At 44.0% G+C, this 18,092-nt stretch overlaps 1 protein-coding gene across 1 annotated transcript in view; it reads left to right on the forward strand.

Annotated features, from left to right (window-relative positions):
• GLRA1 (glycine receptor alpha 1) overlaps window positions 1-17,897 on the forward strand; it is a 47,982-nt gene extending 30,085 nt beyond the window's left edge. Inside the window, exons 5-8 of the mRNA XM_077769061.1 lie at window positions 761-898; window positions 3,208-3,422; window positions 11,203-11,349; window positions 17,607-17,897. Coding sequence (XP_077625187.1) covers window positions 761-898; window positions 3,208-3,422; window positions 11,203-11,349; window positions 17,607-17,897 — 791 coding nt within the window. The remainder of the gene's footprint in view (window positions 1-760; window positions 899-3,207; window positions 3,423-11,202; window positions 11,350-17,606) is intronic.
• Window positions 17,898-18,092: the final 195 nt, after the last annotated feature.

Raw genomic sequence — 18,092 nt, forward strand, 5'->3', positions numbered from 1 at the left:
GTTGTGAGAAGTACAAGTGCTGTGGCCTCATGGCAGAAAGAGCGCTTCCTCCTGGTTGGGAAAGAGAAAGGGTACTGGAGAAAGCTTCNGATAGCTGCCTTCTTTGACTGCAGTCAGAAACAAATCTAATTTAGATGAAGTGAAATGAAAGGACATAGGGGTTCCTCGTGGATTTGAAAGAGAAGCTGAAAACACAGGAAGCGGGGCAGAGGATTTAGGAAGCGGGAACTAACACGGCAGCCCCTTGGAGCACCACCTCTGAGGGGAATTGGCACCTGCTGCCTCCGAACCTTTTGTCACTTGACTCAAGCATCAAAGTCCTGGCACAGAGCATCTGATTGATCTAGTTGAGTCATTAACTCACACCTTGGGCCTCAGCTGATCGTCCTACCACAGTATTCTATACAGTCATTCCCCAGAGGAAAAGAGGGAGCTTGTAAGGACAGTGTGTGGGTGAAATAGCAGATGTGAGCTGAATATGACCATGGGGGTAAGTGTTGGGTGCAAAAGGAGAAGCCAGTCTCGGATGGCGGGAGGGGTAGGAAGTGAGGTGGAAGGGCAGGGGGCTAGAAATAATTAAACCAGTTTTAACCTCTTTTGTTGCAAGCAGGCTGGGAGTGAGTGGTAGCCAGACAATACGGTCTCATGAGTTCCATCTAGTGCCTGATGCCTCTTAGTCTCCAACCCAAACCAACTCTGACATGCTTCAAATAAGTGCTTCTGGGTGGTGACTGCTCCTTCTTCTGATCCCCCGCTCCAGTTGGCTACACCATGAATGACCTGATCTTCGAGTGGCAGGAACAAGGAGCTGTGCAGGTGGCAGATGGACTAACACTACCCCAGTTTATCCTGAAAGAGGAGAAGGACTTGAGGTACTGCACGAAGCATTACAACACAGGTAGGTGCGAGGACATCCCTCCTCAGGTCCCACCCCCCAACCAGGGCCAGAGGTCATTTCAAACATCCATTCAATGAAGAGGCATTCCTGATGGACACAGCTCTGTGTTTATTACCTCGTGGTTAAGAGAAGTCTTTGAAACCAAAAAGGTGCCTCTGACCCTTTCTTCCTGGAGGTCCTGGGGCAAGTCACTGAAGCTTGTGACTTCATTGCAAGTGAGTCAGGGAGATACAGTCTCCATCCCAGGTAGCAGCATGCCTGGACAAAGTGAATCCTATCCCTAAGGCAGAAGGGAGGAGCTGATATTAGGAGGACATAGCAGAGTCTGTCACAGGGGAACCGTTATTTCTGACAGAGCACAAGTACACAGACCCCAGCAGGAGGGAACTGAGAGGTGGCACTGAGGTTAGTCAACAAGTGCAGTTGGAAAGGGCACCCTAGACTGTGAGCTGCAAGAGGGCGAAGAAACTGCCACTGTTTTGCTGAGCTCTCTGTCTCCCAGGCGTAGCACAGCCTTTGTTGGAAGATCAGACACAGGAATGAACTGAAGTCAAACCAAGACTGGCCTTACCTGCCCTGCCTCAGGCTGGGAAGGAGCTCATGGAGGCACAGTGGAAGACAGTCAGTTAGTATGCCAGCTGGAGGGCTGGGTGGGAGGCTGCTGGGTGAGCCCAGCTGAGGAGACTGGAGGCATGAAATAGGCTGATGACAGACACAGGGAGAGGAGGAGGTGAAGCAGGGGTGTTGAGAGAAATCACTGTGTGCTCTGGTACAAGTAGAAGGCCCACAGCAAGGGCAGGCAGCATGAGCTCTGGTCTATCTAGGACAGCTGCCGCCCTTCCTGTGTAACCTCCAAGATGTCTCAGAACTCCAGAGATACTCTCTTGATCCCTGGGCACACTGAGCCTCAGAGAGGTAATAGTACTCCCATTAGCAGCCATGAGAGTAGTGACTTCTCATGAATCACATAATCACACTGACTCTCACATACCACAGCCCGTCACCATTTACACAGCATTTTCTCATTCACTAACTGATTTGCTCTTCACTGTTCCTATTGAAGTGAGAGCAGAGTTCTGTGTTTATGCTAGGCCCTGTGGATACAAGTGGGAAAGGCTGATAAGGTCCTGCCCACATGGAGCAGACAGTGCAGGGAGCCCCATGGAATCACCTAATAACTGTGTTGCAATAGACTGGAGCTGAGAACCCCACCATGGGACTGGCTCTGTCTCAGTTCCAGAGATGCACAGATGGGGAGGAGACCAGCTGCCCACACCCCAGTGCAGAGAACAGAGAACGACGTGCCTATACACTCACCATATTATGCCCTGAAGGCCCTGATAACCATGTGAACAGAACTGAACTGAAGGAACTTGGGTGGGGTGGGGGTGAGGGACATTGAGCCTAAGGCAGACCACATTCAAAGCATCACTGAGGAGCAGGGTGCTTGCTTTGGCTGCTTGTGGGAAGGAGTCTGGGCATTCCAGGCAGAGGGATGAGCAGGAGCCAAAGCTCAAAAGGGTCAAAGTGCAGGACATGCTCAAGGCAAGGGTAGAATGGAGAGAGTCATGATTAGTGTGAAGAAAGACAAGAAGGATGGAAAAACAGGCCAGGGCGTGTCTGTGAAGAATAGACTAAAAAGGTTGAACTTTTCCCTATAGGTTAAGGAGAATTTCTGGTCTGAGAGAGAAGGAAGGAAACAAAGGTTTTATAAGAGGAAGTCAGAGGGGGCACCTGGGTGACTCAGTCGGTTGAGCATCCAACTCTTGATTTTGGTTCAGGTCATGATCTCACAGTTAGTGAGATGGAGCCCCACATTTTCAGCTGCACGGTTTACGTAGAGCCTGCTTGGGATTCTCTCTCCCTCTCCCTCTGCTCCCCCTCCCCTCTCTCTCTCTCTCAAAATAAATAAAAATTAACATAAAAAAAAAAAAGAATGGTCCACTTAGGCCCACTCTTAGCGGCACAATAGGGCTGATGAGGATGATGGCAACTGACATTCCTTAGCATTAATGATGTGAGAACTGTGCTAAGTTCTTTATAGGCATCATCTCATTTTGTCATCACAGTAACCATATGAGGTAAGTACCATCATCACCATTACCTCCACCACCACCACCACCATCATCATTATCATCATCCCTAATTTACCACAGATGAGGAAACTGAGACACAGAGAGATTCAGTCACTTGCCTGAAAACACGATTAGTGTGAGGCTGCACCAGGACTCCAGCTGAGGTTGTTTTGACCTCAAAATCTTGTTCCTACCCACCAGGCTACCTTGCCTTCTCACTATAATTTCTCACAGGGAAATTCACCTGCATTGAGGCCCGGTTCCACCTGGAGCGACAGATGGGCTACTACCTGATCCAGATGTACATTCCCAGCCTGCTCATTGTCATCCTTTCATGGATTTCCTTCTGGATCAACATGGATGCCGCGCCAGCCCGTGTGGGCCTGGGCATCACCACTGTGCTCACCATGACCACCCAGAGCTCTGGCTCCCGAGCATCCCTGCCCAAGGTAAGTCCTACTGCCCAAGAGCACAGAACACCTGGACAAAGAAGGACACTCATCTCCCTACCTTGCTGGAGATAAAAGAGAGCACAAGGAATTAGTCACTACTTATCTACTACACTTGGCAGGATCCAGCATTCTGGGTTTGCTTTTGTTTTGGAGTTGTTGCACAGAGTAAACTTTATTTGCAGCAAATAAGGAAATCATGGGGAATAACTTCCCAAAGCCATGAATCCCTGAGCAAGGGTGAATGGGTTCCTTTTAATTAGGGTTAGAATGTGTATAGAAATGGGAGCCTCATCATTCTATGTAGAGGCAGGCCTTAAGGTTGCGCATGTGCCTTAAGGAAACATGCCAATACGTCTATTATATTATGTGAATGAGGCTTGCGCTACCCCTGGGGTGGAGATTTTAGTATTATAAAGGAGTAAAGGTAATGGTAGGTCACTCCACGGTCCATCTCCACAGGAATGAGTTGGGGTTTGAACTCAAACTAGGATCCAGCATTCGGATCCAGCAAAACCCTCTTCCAGATGAACATTATGTTGTATACAGTTGCCAGACACCATGTTTTGCTCCATTCCCTACCAACATTGCACACACATCCTGCTTCATTTATACTATTAACACTCAACTCCACCTCCTCCTCCATTCACTTTTAGTGCTATATACAACATCCCGCTTCTCTCACCATTAACAGTAGATACTTTGGGTCGGGTATCTCCAAGACCACCTGTATGTTCAGAGATTTAATACGACTCCCAGGACTCAACATATCACTGTACTCACAACTAAGATTTCTTACAGAGCTGTATTAAGGACACAAGGTAGGTGATAAAAGGAAAAGATACAGGCAGAGTCTGGAGGAATCCATGTGCAAGCTTCCTTGTTTTCTCCCTCCCAAGAGAGGGACCACACGAAGTACACTCTTACCCCAACAATACAAAAGCAGTCATGCGTGTGAGATGTTTCTCTCCAGAGAGGTAGAGAAATTGTTTTGAGATTCTTTTAGGATTCTGTATCATTGGTTTTTATTGGGTGCTGGTCCCATGCTCTGTCTAGCACATACCAAAATTCCAAACTCCCAGGAGGAAAGAAAATGTTCAGCATAAACCATATTGTCTGTACAGACATTCTACACACAGCAGGGTCCCCTTATCAGTTAAAGGAAGTGGGAACATCCCCCAAATCCAAGTTCCCAGATATCAACCAAGGGCCAACCTTGCAAGCAGGTCCTTTAAAGGATAGCACCCTCATCTTAAAAATTATACATTAACACTTTTCTGCACATATGTCAATCTTTTCTTACATTACTAATGTTCAACGTCACATTCTGTCACTTTCACTGTTCATACCTGAACCATAGTCGGCTCCGTTCACTATTAACACTAGACACAGCATTTCACTCCATTCTCTATTAAAGCCAGATACACATTCTGCTCCATTCTTCTAACACCAGACACGGCATTCCACTTCATTCATTACTGACACCAGACACTAATTCTTCTCCAGTCACCCTTACAATAAATGCAACATTCTGTTCCTTTCACTGTTAACACCAGACCTCACATTCTGCTTAATTCACTTTTAACACTAGACATAATGTTCTGCTTCATTTACTATTAATGCCAGGCACCACATACTCCTCCATTCACCCATACGTGAGGTACAACATTCTGCTGCCTTCACTACGAATGCTTGATGCCTCATTCTGCTTTCCTCTCTTTTAATGCCTAGGTACTGCATTCTACTATGTTCACTACTGTCATTTGCGCCACAATCTGCCTTAATCACTCAACAGCAGACACAACATTCAGCTCTACCGTTAATGCCAGACTCCATATTTGGCTCCCTTAAGCCTTATGCTAAGTGCAACATTCTGCACCATTTCCAATTAAGGGCTCACTTAGCATTCTGTTTTGATATAGAAAAGTTGGAAGAATATGCAATGATCACTTGAATACCCTTCACCTGGATTCCAGGTGTTATCACCTTGCCACATTTACTTTAGCTCTCTTTATATACAGATAGGTAGGTAGGTAGGTAGATGGGTAGGCAGGTAAGTAGATAGGTAGGTAAGTAGGTAGGTACACAGACACAATCTTCGCCAAATCATATGATGATTACAGACATCATGACAATCTATCTCTAAATAAGGAATAAGGATCACAATATTTGTCACATCTAAAAAAATTAACATTAATTCAATAATAATTGTATTTATATCAATTATATTATATATACTTATCAATTTTCTATCAATAATTATTGAATTGAAAATAATTCCACCGTGTCATCGAATACAAAAACTTTATTTAAATTTTTCCGGTTATCAAAAAACATTATCAGTATATATCGTGAAGGATCCAATCAAGGATCCAATAAAGATTCATTTTCTTTATGGTTTCTCTTTTAATCTAGAACATTGTCCCTACTGTTTTTTTGTTTGTTTTTTTATCACATTTACTGCTCCACTAATTTTTAATGTGAGAAAGGACATTCTGCTTTGTTTGCCATTCACACTAGACACCACTCTCTCCTCTATTGACTCTTACACAAAGCTCCATAATCTGCCCTTTGCACTATTAACACTAGACTTTGCATTCTGCTGGATTCACCATAAATGCTTGAAACCAAACTCCATTTACTATTACCACCTGACAACACACTGTGCTCTGTGCAACTGTAACAGCAGATAAACTTGTTTTCTTTTCCTTATGTCAGACTCAATATTCTGTTCCACTGTCTATTAATAGTTGATGCCACATTGTCCTTCAGTTATAATTTACACTAGATTCAACATGCTGTTCCACTCATTGTTAACAGCAGGCTCAGTATCTGACTCCTTTTGCTATTATAGTTACACTCAATTTCACATTATACCCCCATCCACTTTTTTTAAAGCATAAAATACAGTGGCAATTCATATATTCACAAAGTTGTATACCCTCCCCACTATCTAATTCTAGAATATTTTCAACACCCCAGAAAGAAACCCCCATACTCATCAATAGTATTCTTTATTCTCCCCTGTGGCCAGCCTCTGACAAATACTACTATACTTTCTACTTCTATGAACTTGCTTCTTCTAGACATTTCATATAAGTGGAATAAATAAAATGTGCACTTTCACTTAGCATAACATTTTCAAGATCCATCTGTGTTGTACATTATATCAGTATTTCATTGCCTTTAGTGGCTGAATAATATTTCCTTTGTATGGGTCTATCACATGTTGCTTATCTATTTTTTGGTTGAGGGATGTTTGGGTTATTTCCATTTTTTGGCTATTATAAATAATGCTACTATGAACATCCGTGTACAAGTTTTGTGGGGACAAATGTTTTCAACTCTCACAGGCTGAATACCTATTAGTGGAATTGGTGGATCATATGGTAGCTATATGCTTAACTTTTTTAGGAACTGCCAAGCTATTTTCCTAAGTGGCTACACCATTTGATAATCTCTCCAGGGTTCCAATTTCTCCACTTCCTCACCAATGCTTGTTATCATCTGTCTTTTGACTATAGACATCTTAGTGGATATGAAGTAGTATCTCACTGTAGTATTGGTTTGCGTTTTCCTAATGACTAATAATGTTCAGCATCTTTTCATGTGCTTATTGGCCTTTTCTAGATCTTAGGAGAAATGTCTATTCAAATGTTTTGCCCACTTTATAATCGAGGTATTTCTTTTTGTTGTTGAGTTGTAGTAGTTCTTTGTGCATTGTGGATTTTAATCCCTTATCAAATATGTGATTTGCAAATATTTTCTCCTAGTTTTGGGGTTATCTGTTCACTTACTGATATGGTCCATTATACACAAAAGTTTTTAATTTTGATGAAGTAAAATTTATCTATTTTTTCTTTTGTTGTTTGGCCTTTGCAATCACATTTAAGAAACTAATGCCTAATCTAAAGTCACAAAGATTTGTATCTATGGTTTTTTTCTAAGAGCTTTTAGTTTAACCCTAAATTTATGTTTTAATCCATTTTGATTTTTGCATATGGTATGAGGGAGGGCTATCACTCTTTTTCATGCAGATACCCAGTTTTTGCAGCACCATGTGTTGAGAAGACTATCTTTCTCCCTCCACTGAATTTACATCCTTGTCAAAAATCAATTGACCATAAATACATGGGTTTATTTCTGGGCTCTCAGTTGTGTTCCATTGATCTGTATATATTTATCCTTATGCCAGTACCACACAGTTGATTACCATTGCTTTGTAGTAAGTTTTAAAATTGGGAAGTATAGGGGCACCTGAGAGGTTCAGTTGGTTAAGAGTCCGACTTGACTCAGGTCATAATCTTGCAGTTCACGAGTTCTAGTCCCACATGGGGCTCTGTGTTGACAGCCTGGAGCCTGCTTTGGATTCTGTGTCTCCCTCTTTCTCTGCCTCCCCCCTCAAAAAATAAACATTAAAGAATTTTTTTAAAAATTGGGAAGTATGAGTCCTTCAACTTTATCCTTTTTAAAGATTGGTTTGGCTATTCTGGATCCCTTGCATTTCCATTTGAACCTGAATATGAATTTTAAGTTCAGTTGGTCAATTTCTGCAACAGCAATAAAAAAGGAACTGAGACTGAAAGTGCACTGAGTCTGTAGATAATTTGGAGAGTATTGCCATCTTAACGATGTCAAGTCTTCCAGTCTATAAACACAGATGTCCCCTCACTTACTTAGGTCCTTCCACTGCCTCCTAGGCTGCTTGGTTTTTTATGAGAAATCTCACTCAGAACCACAGTGCAGCTCTTTCTGCCCACAGGTCTTGTCCCTGTGCTTTAACAATCTCTAGCTGCAACACCCCCCGCCCCCAACTTAGAAGTATGTAATCAATCTAATGAGAAATCAGTTGTTATTCTTATTTAGGATCTCTTGTATGTGATGAGTTGCGTCTCTCTTGTGGCTTTCAAGATTCTTTGTCTTCTAACGGTTTGATTGCAAAGTGTGTAGCCATGGATCCCATTGAGTTTATTTTGCTTGGAGTTCATGAACTTCTTAAATGTATATGTCAGTGTTTTTCTTCAAATTTGGTAATATTTTAACTATTAATTCAAATATTCTTTCTGCTTCTTTCTCTCCTCTCCTTCAGGCACAACTTATTAGACATGTGTTAGTGTACTTAATGGTTCCCCACAGGTCTCTGAGTCTCTTTTCATTCTTCTTCATTCTGTCCCTCAGACAAGATAACCTCAAGTTCATGGATTCTTTCTTTTGTCTGCTCAGATATGCTCAGATATTCTCTCTAGTGAACTCCTCATTTGAGCTATTTAATTTTCAACTTCAGAATTTCTATTTTGTTCTTTTTATTATTTCTATCTCATCCTCTATATGGTGAGATTTTGTTCTCATGCTTTTCTTTAGTTGTTTATACAGGTTTCCTTTAGCTCTTAGAACATGCTTAAAATAACTTAAAGCTTTGATTAAGCCCAACATTTGGGCTTCCCCAGGGGCAGCTTCTTTTAACTGCCTTTTTTTCTATGGATGGACCTGTTTTAGTCCATTCAAGCTGCTATAACAAAGTGCCAGAGACTGGGTGGCTTATAAGTAACAGAAATGTATTTCTCTCAGTTCTGAAAACTGGAAGTCAGGTGCCAGCATGGTAGGGTTCTGGTGGGGACCTTCTTCTAGTTGCAAACTGCCAACTTATTATTATATCCTCACGTGGTGGAAAGAGAGCTAGCTATCTGGCCTCTTCTTGTAAAGGCACTAATCCCATCATGAGGGCTCCACTCTTATGATCTAATCACTTCACAAAGGCCCCACCTCCAAATACCATCACATTGGAATCAGGATTTCAACCTATGAAGGGAAGATGGGATACAAATATCTAGTCCATTGCAAGGCCATCCTTTATTTCTTTGCATATCTTATAATTTAGGGTTGAAAATTACACACTTAACATAATGTGATGTGGCATCTCTGGAAATCAGATTCTCCTCCTTCCTCAGGATTTGTTGTTGCTGTTTGTTTGTGAACTTTTGTGAACTAATTCTGTAACATCTGTATTCCTTGTTGTGTGGGGCCACTGAAGTCTCTGCTCAGTTAGCTTGACCATTAGCTAAAATTGGATAGAAAATTCCTTAAATGCCTGGAATCTGTAAATCTCCGGGCCTTTTCCTAGGGGCTCTACATATGTATTAGAACACACCCTCATCACTCAGCCAGGCAGTTTACAGTTTTGCCTTACCCTTCACTTGCAGCTTGCTCAGTGTGTCAAGGTTAGCCAGAGTTGAGCTAAGGGGCCTCCCCAGGTCTTCCCTGAGTACCCACACAGGTCTGAGCATACACATAGATTCCCATATATATGTCAGAGCTTTCTAAAGCCCCTGTGGACATCTCATTCCCAGATTTTTCCTTTTAAGTTTTTTGATCAACCTATTATTTGCCTCAACTGTTACCTACTACCTGAGGCTGATGTGATGTTCAACAATTGCCACTGACTCTTTTCAACAAATGCCCCCAGGGAAAAGGCTGTTCACACTGGGCCAGTTCCAAGGCAGCTCAAATAAAAGACAGCCTAGTGAGTGAGGTCTTTCAGTGAACCACAGGACAGGTCAAATAATGACAGTTCTCTGGGAATGGGACTTTAAAGAAGCTCTAACTCTGTTCTGCCCCATTGACTGATTGCTGAATACGGATTTTCACTGGCTGTTGGTTTTCAAGGCTAGCACAGAACTGGGAGTAGGAAGATGGGAATATGGCAAGTTAAAACCACAAGACCCAAGAGAAATAAACACATAAGTCCACACAAAAACTTGTACATAGATGTTTATAGCAGCACTATTCATAATGGCCAAAAGGTAGAGACAATCCAAATGTCCATCAACTGATGACTGGATCAACAAAACATGGTATATCCATACAAAGAAATATTACTTAGTCATAAAAAAAAAAAAGATTGAAATATACTACAACATGGATGAATCTTGAAAACATTATGCTAAGTAAAAGGAGCTAGTCATAAAAGACCACATGGTGTATGATTCCATTCATGTGAAATGCCCAGGATTGGGAAATCTATAGAAACAGAAAGTAGATTAATGGTTGCTTAGGACAGGGGAAGAGGGTTTTGGGGGAATAGGGAAAAGAATGATGGCTAAGAGTTACTAGGTTTCTTTTGGAGGTGCTGAAAACATTCCCAAATTGACTAGGATGATGGTTGCACATATCTTGAATGTATTAAAAACTATTGAAATATACACTCTAAGTGTGTGAATTGTATGGTATATGAATTATATCTCAATGGAGCTGCTTTCTTTTTTTAATGCCACGAAGTTTATGCTCTTGGCTGGTATTCAGCTGACTTTTTAAGTAAATGCTTTCAAGATTGCCGTTAGCCTTTGGTTAATAGAGCTTCTGAGAAAGTTGATTCTGGCCATTGTTGCTGTTGTCCTTGTTGCTTTTATAGCGGAGTGTGTTTTTGAAGATCTTACCCTGTCACTTTCGCCAACATCCTCTGTTTACTTTTAATGTTAGGTACACCATTCTGTTCCTATCACCCCTAGCTAAACACAACATTCGGTTTCACTCGATGATGATGCTCAACACACCATCCTCCTCTCTCTAGTACTCTCCTAAGTACCATATTCCATTTTCTCCAATGTTCCATGCAGTCTTCCTGATGCATTTTTCTTCTGTTTGCCTCTGCACCTTCCTAATATCCCAGCTGAGGAAGGGGATAGCCGTGGGTAATGGTGGAGTTATTGAGGAGCAGAAATGCAGAGATATTTCATTCTCCTCTGCCCTCACTCCCCTGTGTTCATCCCCACCCCCACTCCAGGTGTCCTATGTGAAAGCCATTGACATTTGGATGGCAGTGTGCCTGCTCTTCGTGTTCTCAGCCCTGCTTGAGTATGCCGCTGTCAACTTTGTGTCTCGTCAGCACAAAGAGCTGCTCCGATTCAGGAGGAAGCGAAGACATCACAAGGTAGGCCTTTGGATCGCTACCTAAGAAGGGACAGCTGGTGGTAAACACAAGAGTTTCAGGCAGCCTTGTCTCATGATAGTTGTTTCACTGGACCAACCTTCTCAGGGGGTAAGGCAGACATAGAACAGGGATTAAACTCCTGGAGGTCCTAACTTCCCCTCCCATAATAATGCCTTGACTGAGTCTGTGGGCAGTTATTCTTCTTTTCGTAATAACACCATAGAAATTATCAGGTTATACCTGAACACAGGACTGATGGAACAAACACTGATGAGGCTAAGATAATAAACAGCTGTGACCTTGAAGCTTGGCAGGCTAAAAGACAATTACAGGTGTCTTCTGCAAGACCACATTGTTTCCAAGGGTTTGGTTTCAGAAGGGAATTGCACCACAAAAGGTAAGATCTTTGAGTAGAGTGTCCAGGTACCAGCCCTTTGCTTCCTACTTCCAAGAAAGGGGCATCGAGCAAGATCCTCCCCCAAAGTGGATTCTCTCACTCTATGAGGGCTTGAATAAAGAACTACCTGGCAGGCCATCTCTGCAAAGTCACCAGCCTCTGCCAACTCAGAGACTGTGTTCCAACCAGCAAAGGCCACTGGGGAGCGTGCAGTCTCTGGGAGCAAACTGGCTCCACATCTTGGTCTATGACTACTTCCCCAAAAGACTTTTCCCACGGAGATCAGAGAACCTACTTTTCTCTCCAGCTTCATCTTTACACCACTTTTTCCTTTTTTCTCTGAGCACCAACCACCCTAGTTTTTCCCTAGTTGCTCGAGCACATACATGGGACTTTAAATGTTTTGTTCTCTCTGGGAATGCCCTCCCAGTGCACTTTTCTTAATATTAACCAAGGGCTCTTTTTCCAGTTCTCAGCTGAGGCATCGTCCCTGAAACCTGAGTCAAAGTCTAGGGCCTGTATTGAAGTTCTCATGCAATACTGTCAAGTATGGCTGTGCAGACTGTATCCTACACGGGCCCCTAGCCAACAAGACACTTTTAAGTTCTGCCTCAGTATAGACTGTATCAGTCACAGGAAGGGATTCTAATTTATATGTCTAAAAAGAGGGGTGCCATTTTTCTAATCTGCACAAGGATGCTGTGTGAGCTAGCAAAGGTCATGCTCTAATTGAACTAGTTTCTTTCCTTCTGAACTTTTATCTTTACAGTTATGCATTCAGTGATGTGATTGTTTTGTGCATATTTCTTCCACTGAATTATAAGCTCCATAAGGGTGGAGACCATGTCTATTTTTGCTTAGTGCTAGGTCTCTGGGGCCTAACACAATGCCTGACGTACAGTGAACATGCAATAGGCATTTATTGAACAAATGGACAAATGGATAAACTAAAGAACAAAGAGGAGTCCTTCCACTCAGAGAGCCAACCAGGAAGTTTTTCCAGCAACAAATTAGGGCAAACACGAACCCACACACAATGAGCTGTCAGGTCATACCACACACCAAGGCCCTCCAAGCTTTAGACTGACTTACTTCAAATAGCTGTCTACCCAGCTACAATGGGCTGTGGCAAAGGGCTCTGTTTCTTTGTCACTGTTTGGTATGTGACTTCAAGCTAGCCTTTTTCTGGGCCCATTTCTTCCATCTGTAAAATGGACTAAATTGGCACAATTGGGGACTGTGGTGAGGATTAAATCAGACTAAATCAGACTACAAAGTAGCTTTAAGTTTTTGTTCCTGCCACACAAATGCCAGGGAATAAAATGATTACGCATGCACAGATTTCCATCAGTATGTTTCTTAAACATAAGCAATCTGATTCAATTAACTTCTAGCTGTTTACCATAGGCAGGAGGTAGACATTTCAAGACAGAAGATGTCTGTGAGAGTTAAAGTATAACCACCCTTTAACTCTGCATGAGAAGAGAAAACTATCTTAGGTACAGTAAGTCAGACAGAATTTTTTTTTCTTTTTAAGTTTATTTATTTTGAGAAAGAGAGTGAGCATGAGCAGGGGAGGCGCAGAGAGAGAGAGGGAAACAAAATCCCAAGCAGGCTCCACACAGTCAGTGTAGAGCCCAATGTGGGGCTCAAACCCACAGACTGTGTGATCAGGACCCGAGCCAAAATCAAGAGTCAGACACTTAACCGGCTGAGCCACCCAGGCGCCCCAGACAGGATTTCTTGAAAGACCTCTAGCCTTAGTCCTTACTGCCCATTGGATACTGAGCCCCTGACTATTACACTAATCTAAGCAAGAACTGACCAAACACAACTATCTTTGGAATTTATTATTTTTCCTTTTTTTCCCCACTGGCTGCTTTTTGCATTTTCCTCTGCTAAAAGAGGGTTAATACATTTGTTGAAGAGACACTTATTTGGGGAGACTATGTCTGAAATATTTGACCAGCACCAGGCCACTAAACTGTGCATGGCACAACCCCAGGGGGCACTATTTGCATAGACTAAAATGTAAATGGAGCCCCCTGCAAATGTGTAACATGGTGGGCCTATAGTACCTCCCAAGACTGTCACCACTCTCTCCAAATCCTTACCAGCTGTGAACACTAGAGGAAAACAAAACTTTCTCTTGGGCCAGGGGAAGTGTAAATAAAGCCACTATTGGATTTGATCAGATAACCCTGCTCAGTTCCCTCCTTGCTCTCACAGTTTGTTAGTGCTAGAAGAGCCTTAGAGGGCATTTTGTCCACTCTTCCCATGCAAATGACAAAAGTGAGGAAGAGCAAGTCACTAGGATCACAGAGGCTCTGGTGGCAAAAGCAGGGTAGATGCTGGAGGTCCGATGGCTTTTCTCAAAACACTGACCATACACCATCAGCTGCTTATCCGTCAGTGGGTTCCATCCCAAAGCAGATAAAATAGCCCTGTATTATTAGATGACAAATAAGAACTAAGACTTATCCAAAGGCAGAGGTCAAAAACCAGTAGCCAGAGATCAAATTCAACATGCAACTGTCCTCAATTTCACGAGCAGTGTCTTAGAAGTCTGGAATAAGGTGCCAGCATTTAAAAATCACACTTCTACCTTCAGTCAAAACATCACAGCCTCTGATCCCACTGCAATCACATCCAACCTCACACTGAGGCCCTGGAAATGCCGTTAGGGAGGGAACACATTTTCCACTTTGCCACAGTCCCTTCTGACCGGAGATTTTTTTCAGTGCTGGCTCAGTTCTTCACTTATATTTCTCCTGCGAGGCCCCTCTGTGTGGTTGAATCACCGTGACCTTGTTCCTAAGCACTTTGAAATTGACTCAAATGTCAGAAACTACAAGGATGCAGAAATGGGCTCACCATAGAGCAGTGCTTCCTCTGGAGTAAACCCCTCTGGATGTGGCTTGTACATTGGCAGTGTACAAGCCTGGGCTGCAGAAACCTCCCTTCAGCCGGATGTTTGCAGAGGGGTTTTTCAGCTCTAGATGGTGAGTGAAAAGGAACTAGCCCCATGCCTGAGTTTCTCAGAGCCTGTGAGCTTGGCCGGGCTCCTCAACTCCCACCATCCTCCCATGTTACTTCGTTTGTTTGGCACAAAGCATCTGGTCCTCAAATTCCCTGGCCACCCTCATTAGTCATATTTTTAGGAACCCGGCTGGGCAGGCACACTCCCAGCCTCCCTGAGTTCTAGATTTCCCCCACTCCATCCCCAAGCTTTCATTTCCTGCCATCTGCTGGGGAGAACACGAATAGCAAGCCTCTCTCCAGTCATTTCCAGGGAATTTCCTTTCTCCTGGCTACAATGTGAAATTGATGATCATCTAACTAGATGGGGCCTCCGGCCACACCTCCACTCCTATGTTTAATTGATGAGGAAGGCAGAGAATAATGTGCCCAAAGCTGTATATAAAATTAATTTGGTGCTTCCCCTGCATAACTAGAGCCCAGTGAGAAAACATTTTCAAGCACCCCATCCTGCAGCAAGGGCAGATTTAAGCTGATAAGCAATAGAACTGGGTATCCCTTCTAGACACAAGGTCCAGTAATTTGGCCAGCTTCCCCTATCCTTTCCTTGGCCCTGGCACAAACCCCCTGAAGTTGTCCTACTCGTAGACAAAGATTTATTGAGATCTATTTGCTAGGCACTACTCATGTTCTTTCCCCATTTCTGCAGTGAGGGTGTTGGACCAGCATCCATTTGCCAAAGATTTCTTTAGCATTTTTCATATCTCAAATCCTCCCAGTGCTAGGAATATAACCCCATTTTTTTAAAAAAGGGGAGGTGGCGCCTGGGTGGCTCAATTGGTTATGAGCTCAGGTCATGATCTCATAGTTTGTGGGTTTGAGTCTCGCGTCAGGCTATGCTGACAGCTCAGAGCCTGGAGTCTGCTTCAGATTCTGTGTCTCCCTCTCTCTCTGCCCCTCCCCTGCCTGTACTCTCTCTCTCAAAAATAAATAAATGTTTAAAATTTTTTAATAAAAGTTCTTTAAAAAGGGAAGCTAGGAGTAGTGAAGATATGCTGGTAAACATTTACTTCCTCAAATATTTGCTGAGTTTTGAGCTTATGGCCAGGAACTCTGTTCCTATGTTCAATGTTGAAGGTGCAATGAATGTGAATAAGGCTCTGCCTTCATGGAGCTTAGAGTCTGATGGAAGAGACAGACATTAATCAAGAGCTTTTAAAAAAAGAGAGGAATGTACAGGGAGCTCATGGAGCACAGGGCAGGGGCCCCTAGCCTATCCTTGCCCTCAAGGAAGGCTTCTGGGTAAGACATTAGTTCAGTGAAGAAGGAATTAGAAGCAGGGGTGGGATTAGAAGTATGTTCCAGGAAGACAGAACAACTTGAGCAGAGACCCAGAGTTAAAAAGAAGGAGCATGACACTTTTGAATATATGTAAGTATCTCAGGGTCACCGGTGTGCAGAATGCCAGATAGAGAATGGTGCGAGATGAGACGGGAGAGGCAGGCAAGGGTTCGGGTCATCGAAAGCCTTGTTTACCATGCAAGGATTTTAATTATCCTGAAGCCAGTGGCGGCCTATTAAAAAGTTCAAGCAAAAGATACCAATCAGATCTGTGTTATGACAACCCAGGTGGCTTGGGAGGGCCAGAATGGAGGCGGTGGGAAGACTGGGCTGGAAGTCGTCACAACAAGCCCATACGGTGGCCCAACCAAGGTGGCAAGAGCAGAGCTAGACGGGGCTCCTGTGCTGTGTCCCCTGCTCTCTGCCAGCCCTGTCCTGCATGGGAACAAACAAAAGATAGGCTTTCTTCTCTAAAAGCCCTCACTACCTAGGAGGGCAATGCGAGCTGATAAAAATTCCCCAGAGCCACACACCCAATCAACAGCTCCTGTGAGACTCTCAGTGCCACCACAGAGCTCACACAGGAAGATAACAAAGCTAGACATGATGAAAGTGGACAACAGTGTCTCCCTGGGTCAGATCTGGAAAAGATCACCATGAGATGGGAAAGGGAGAAATTGGAAGAATAAGGGCAGCAGGCATGTTGGCGGTGAGCGGAAGACTGAGAGGGGGCAATGCATGAGGGATGACTGGCAGAGTGCCAGCAAACTGACAGGTGTGCAAAGCAGAAGGTAAGGGGAGGTAAGGGGAGTCAACAGCCTGTAAGGTAAGTTGGAGCCAAATGATGAAGTTATTGCCCAAAATTACTTAATCCAGAGGTATGTCTGAGGTGACAACTGCCAGGGATATGGGAACATGGAGGTAGAAAGGAGCTGTGGCTTCCCCGGTTTGTGAAAAGGAAGTGAGGCTCTTGCTCTCTCCTGGGCCATTCACGCCCTCCGCCCAACCCACTCTGGAGCAAACATCACCTGGGGAATGGGGTGGGTCAAGAGGGCAAGGAGGCAACAGAGGCAAAGCAGGGGATCGCTCCAAATTATCTCCTCGATTTCTAACCTAAGAGCATTCAGGATACCTGCTCATCTGCAATCTCTGATGGCCAAAAGAACCTTTTGATGTAGCGGGTGACTCTTTTCCCCCACTTACAGGAAAATATGAAATAAAGAACCCTGAGAACTCATATAAAGAAGTAACTTGCCTCAGGTCACACAACCGGCAAGTGACAGAGCCAAGACATAGGTGTCCGGACGCTATGCCACGTTCCTATCCCCTGGTTTGTATCTGTTTCAGCAAGCAAGTGGCGCCCCTCTATAAGGCATAACTCCCCAACCAGCCTCAAAGCCTTCAGAAAGCTGGAATGGCAGAGTCCAAGAGGCAGGGAGAACCAGATGGGCGAGGCCTGGCCCTCAGGGGAGTGCCTTGCAGGGAGGGTGCCCAGCCCCTGTCTTATTTTAAGTAGAGCCCCATGCTGAATCTGTTCCAGGAGGATGAGGCCGGGGAGGGCCGCTTCAACTTCTCTGCCTATGGGATGGGCCCAGCCTGTCTGCAGGCCAAGGATGGCATCTCAGTCAAAGGCGCCAATAACAACAACACCACCAACCCCCCTCCCGCGCCGTCCAAGTCCCCGGAGGAGATGCGAAAACTCTTCATCCAGAGGGCCAAGAAGATTGACAAAATATCCCGCATTGGCTTCCCCATGGCCTTCCTCATCTTCAACATGTTCTACTGGATCATCTACAAGATTGTCCGCAGGGAGGATGTCCACAACCAGTGACGGGTCTGGGATGGGGCTGGCGGGGGAAGGCTGGGAGAGGCAGAATGGAAATAGCACAGGAATCTGAGAGCCTAAGGAAGAGGAGGGGAAGAGCGGGAGGGGGCACACATACACAACTCCCTCTTTCTCTGCAAAATGTGCAATAGCAAAATGCAGTGATGCATGAATCTTAGAATGTGACAGTATCTATTTTAC

This window comes from Crocuta crocuta, unplaced genomic scaffold (genome assembly GCF_008692635.1).
Source record: "Crocuta crocuta isolate KB4526 unplaced genomic scaffold, BGI_CrCroc_1.0 scaffold340, whole genome shotgun sequence".
Taxonomy (NCBI): Eukaryota; Metazoa; Chordata; class Mammalia; order Carnivora; family Hyaenidae; genus Crocuta; species Crocuta crocuta.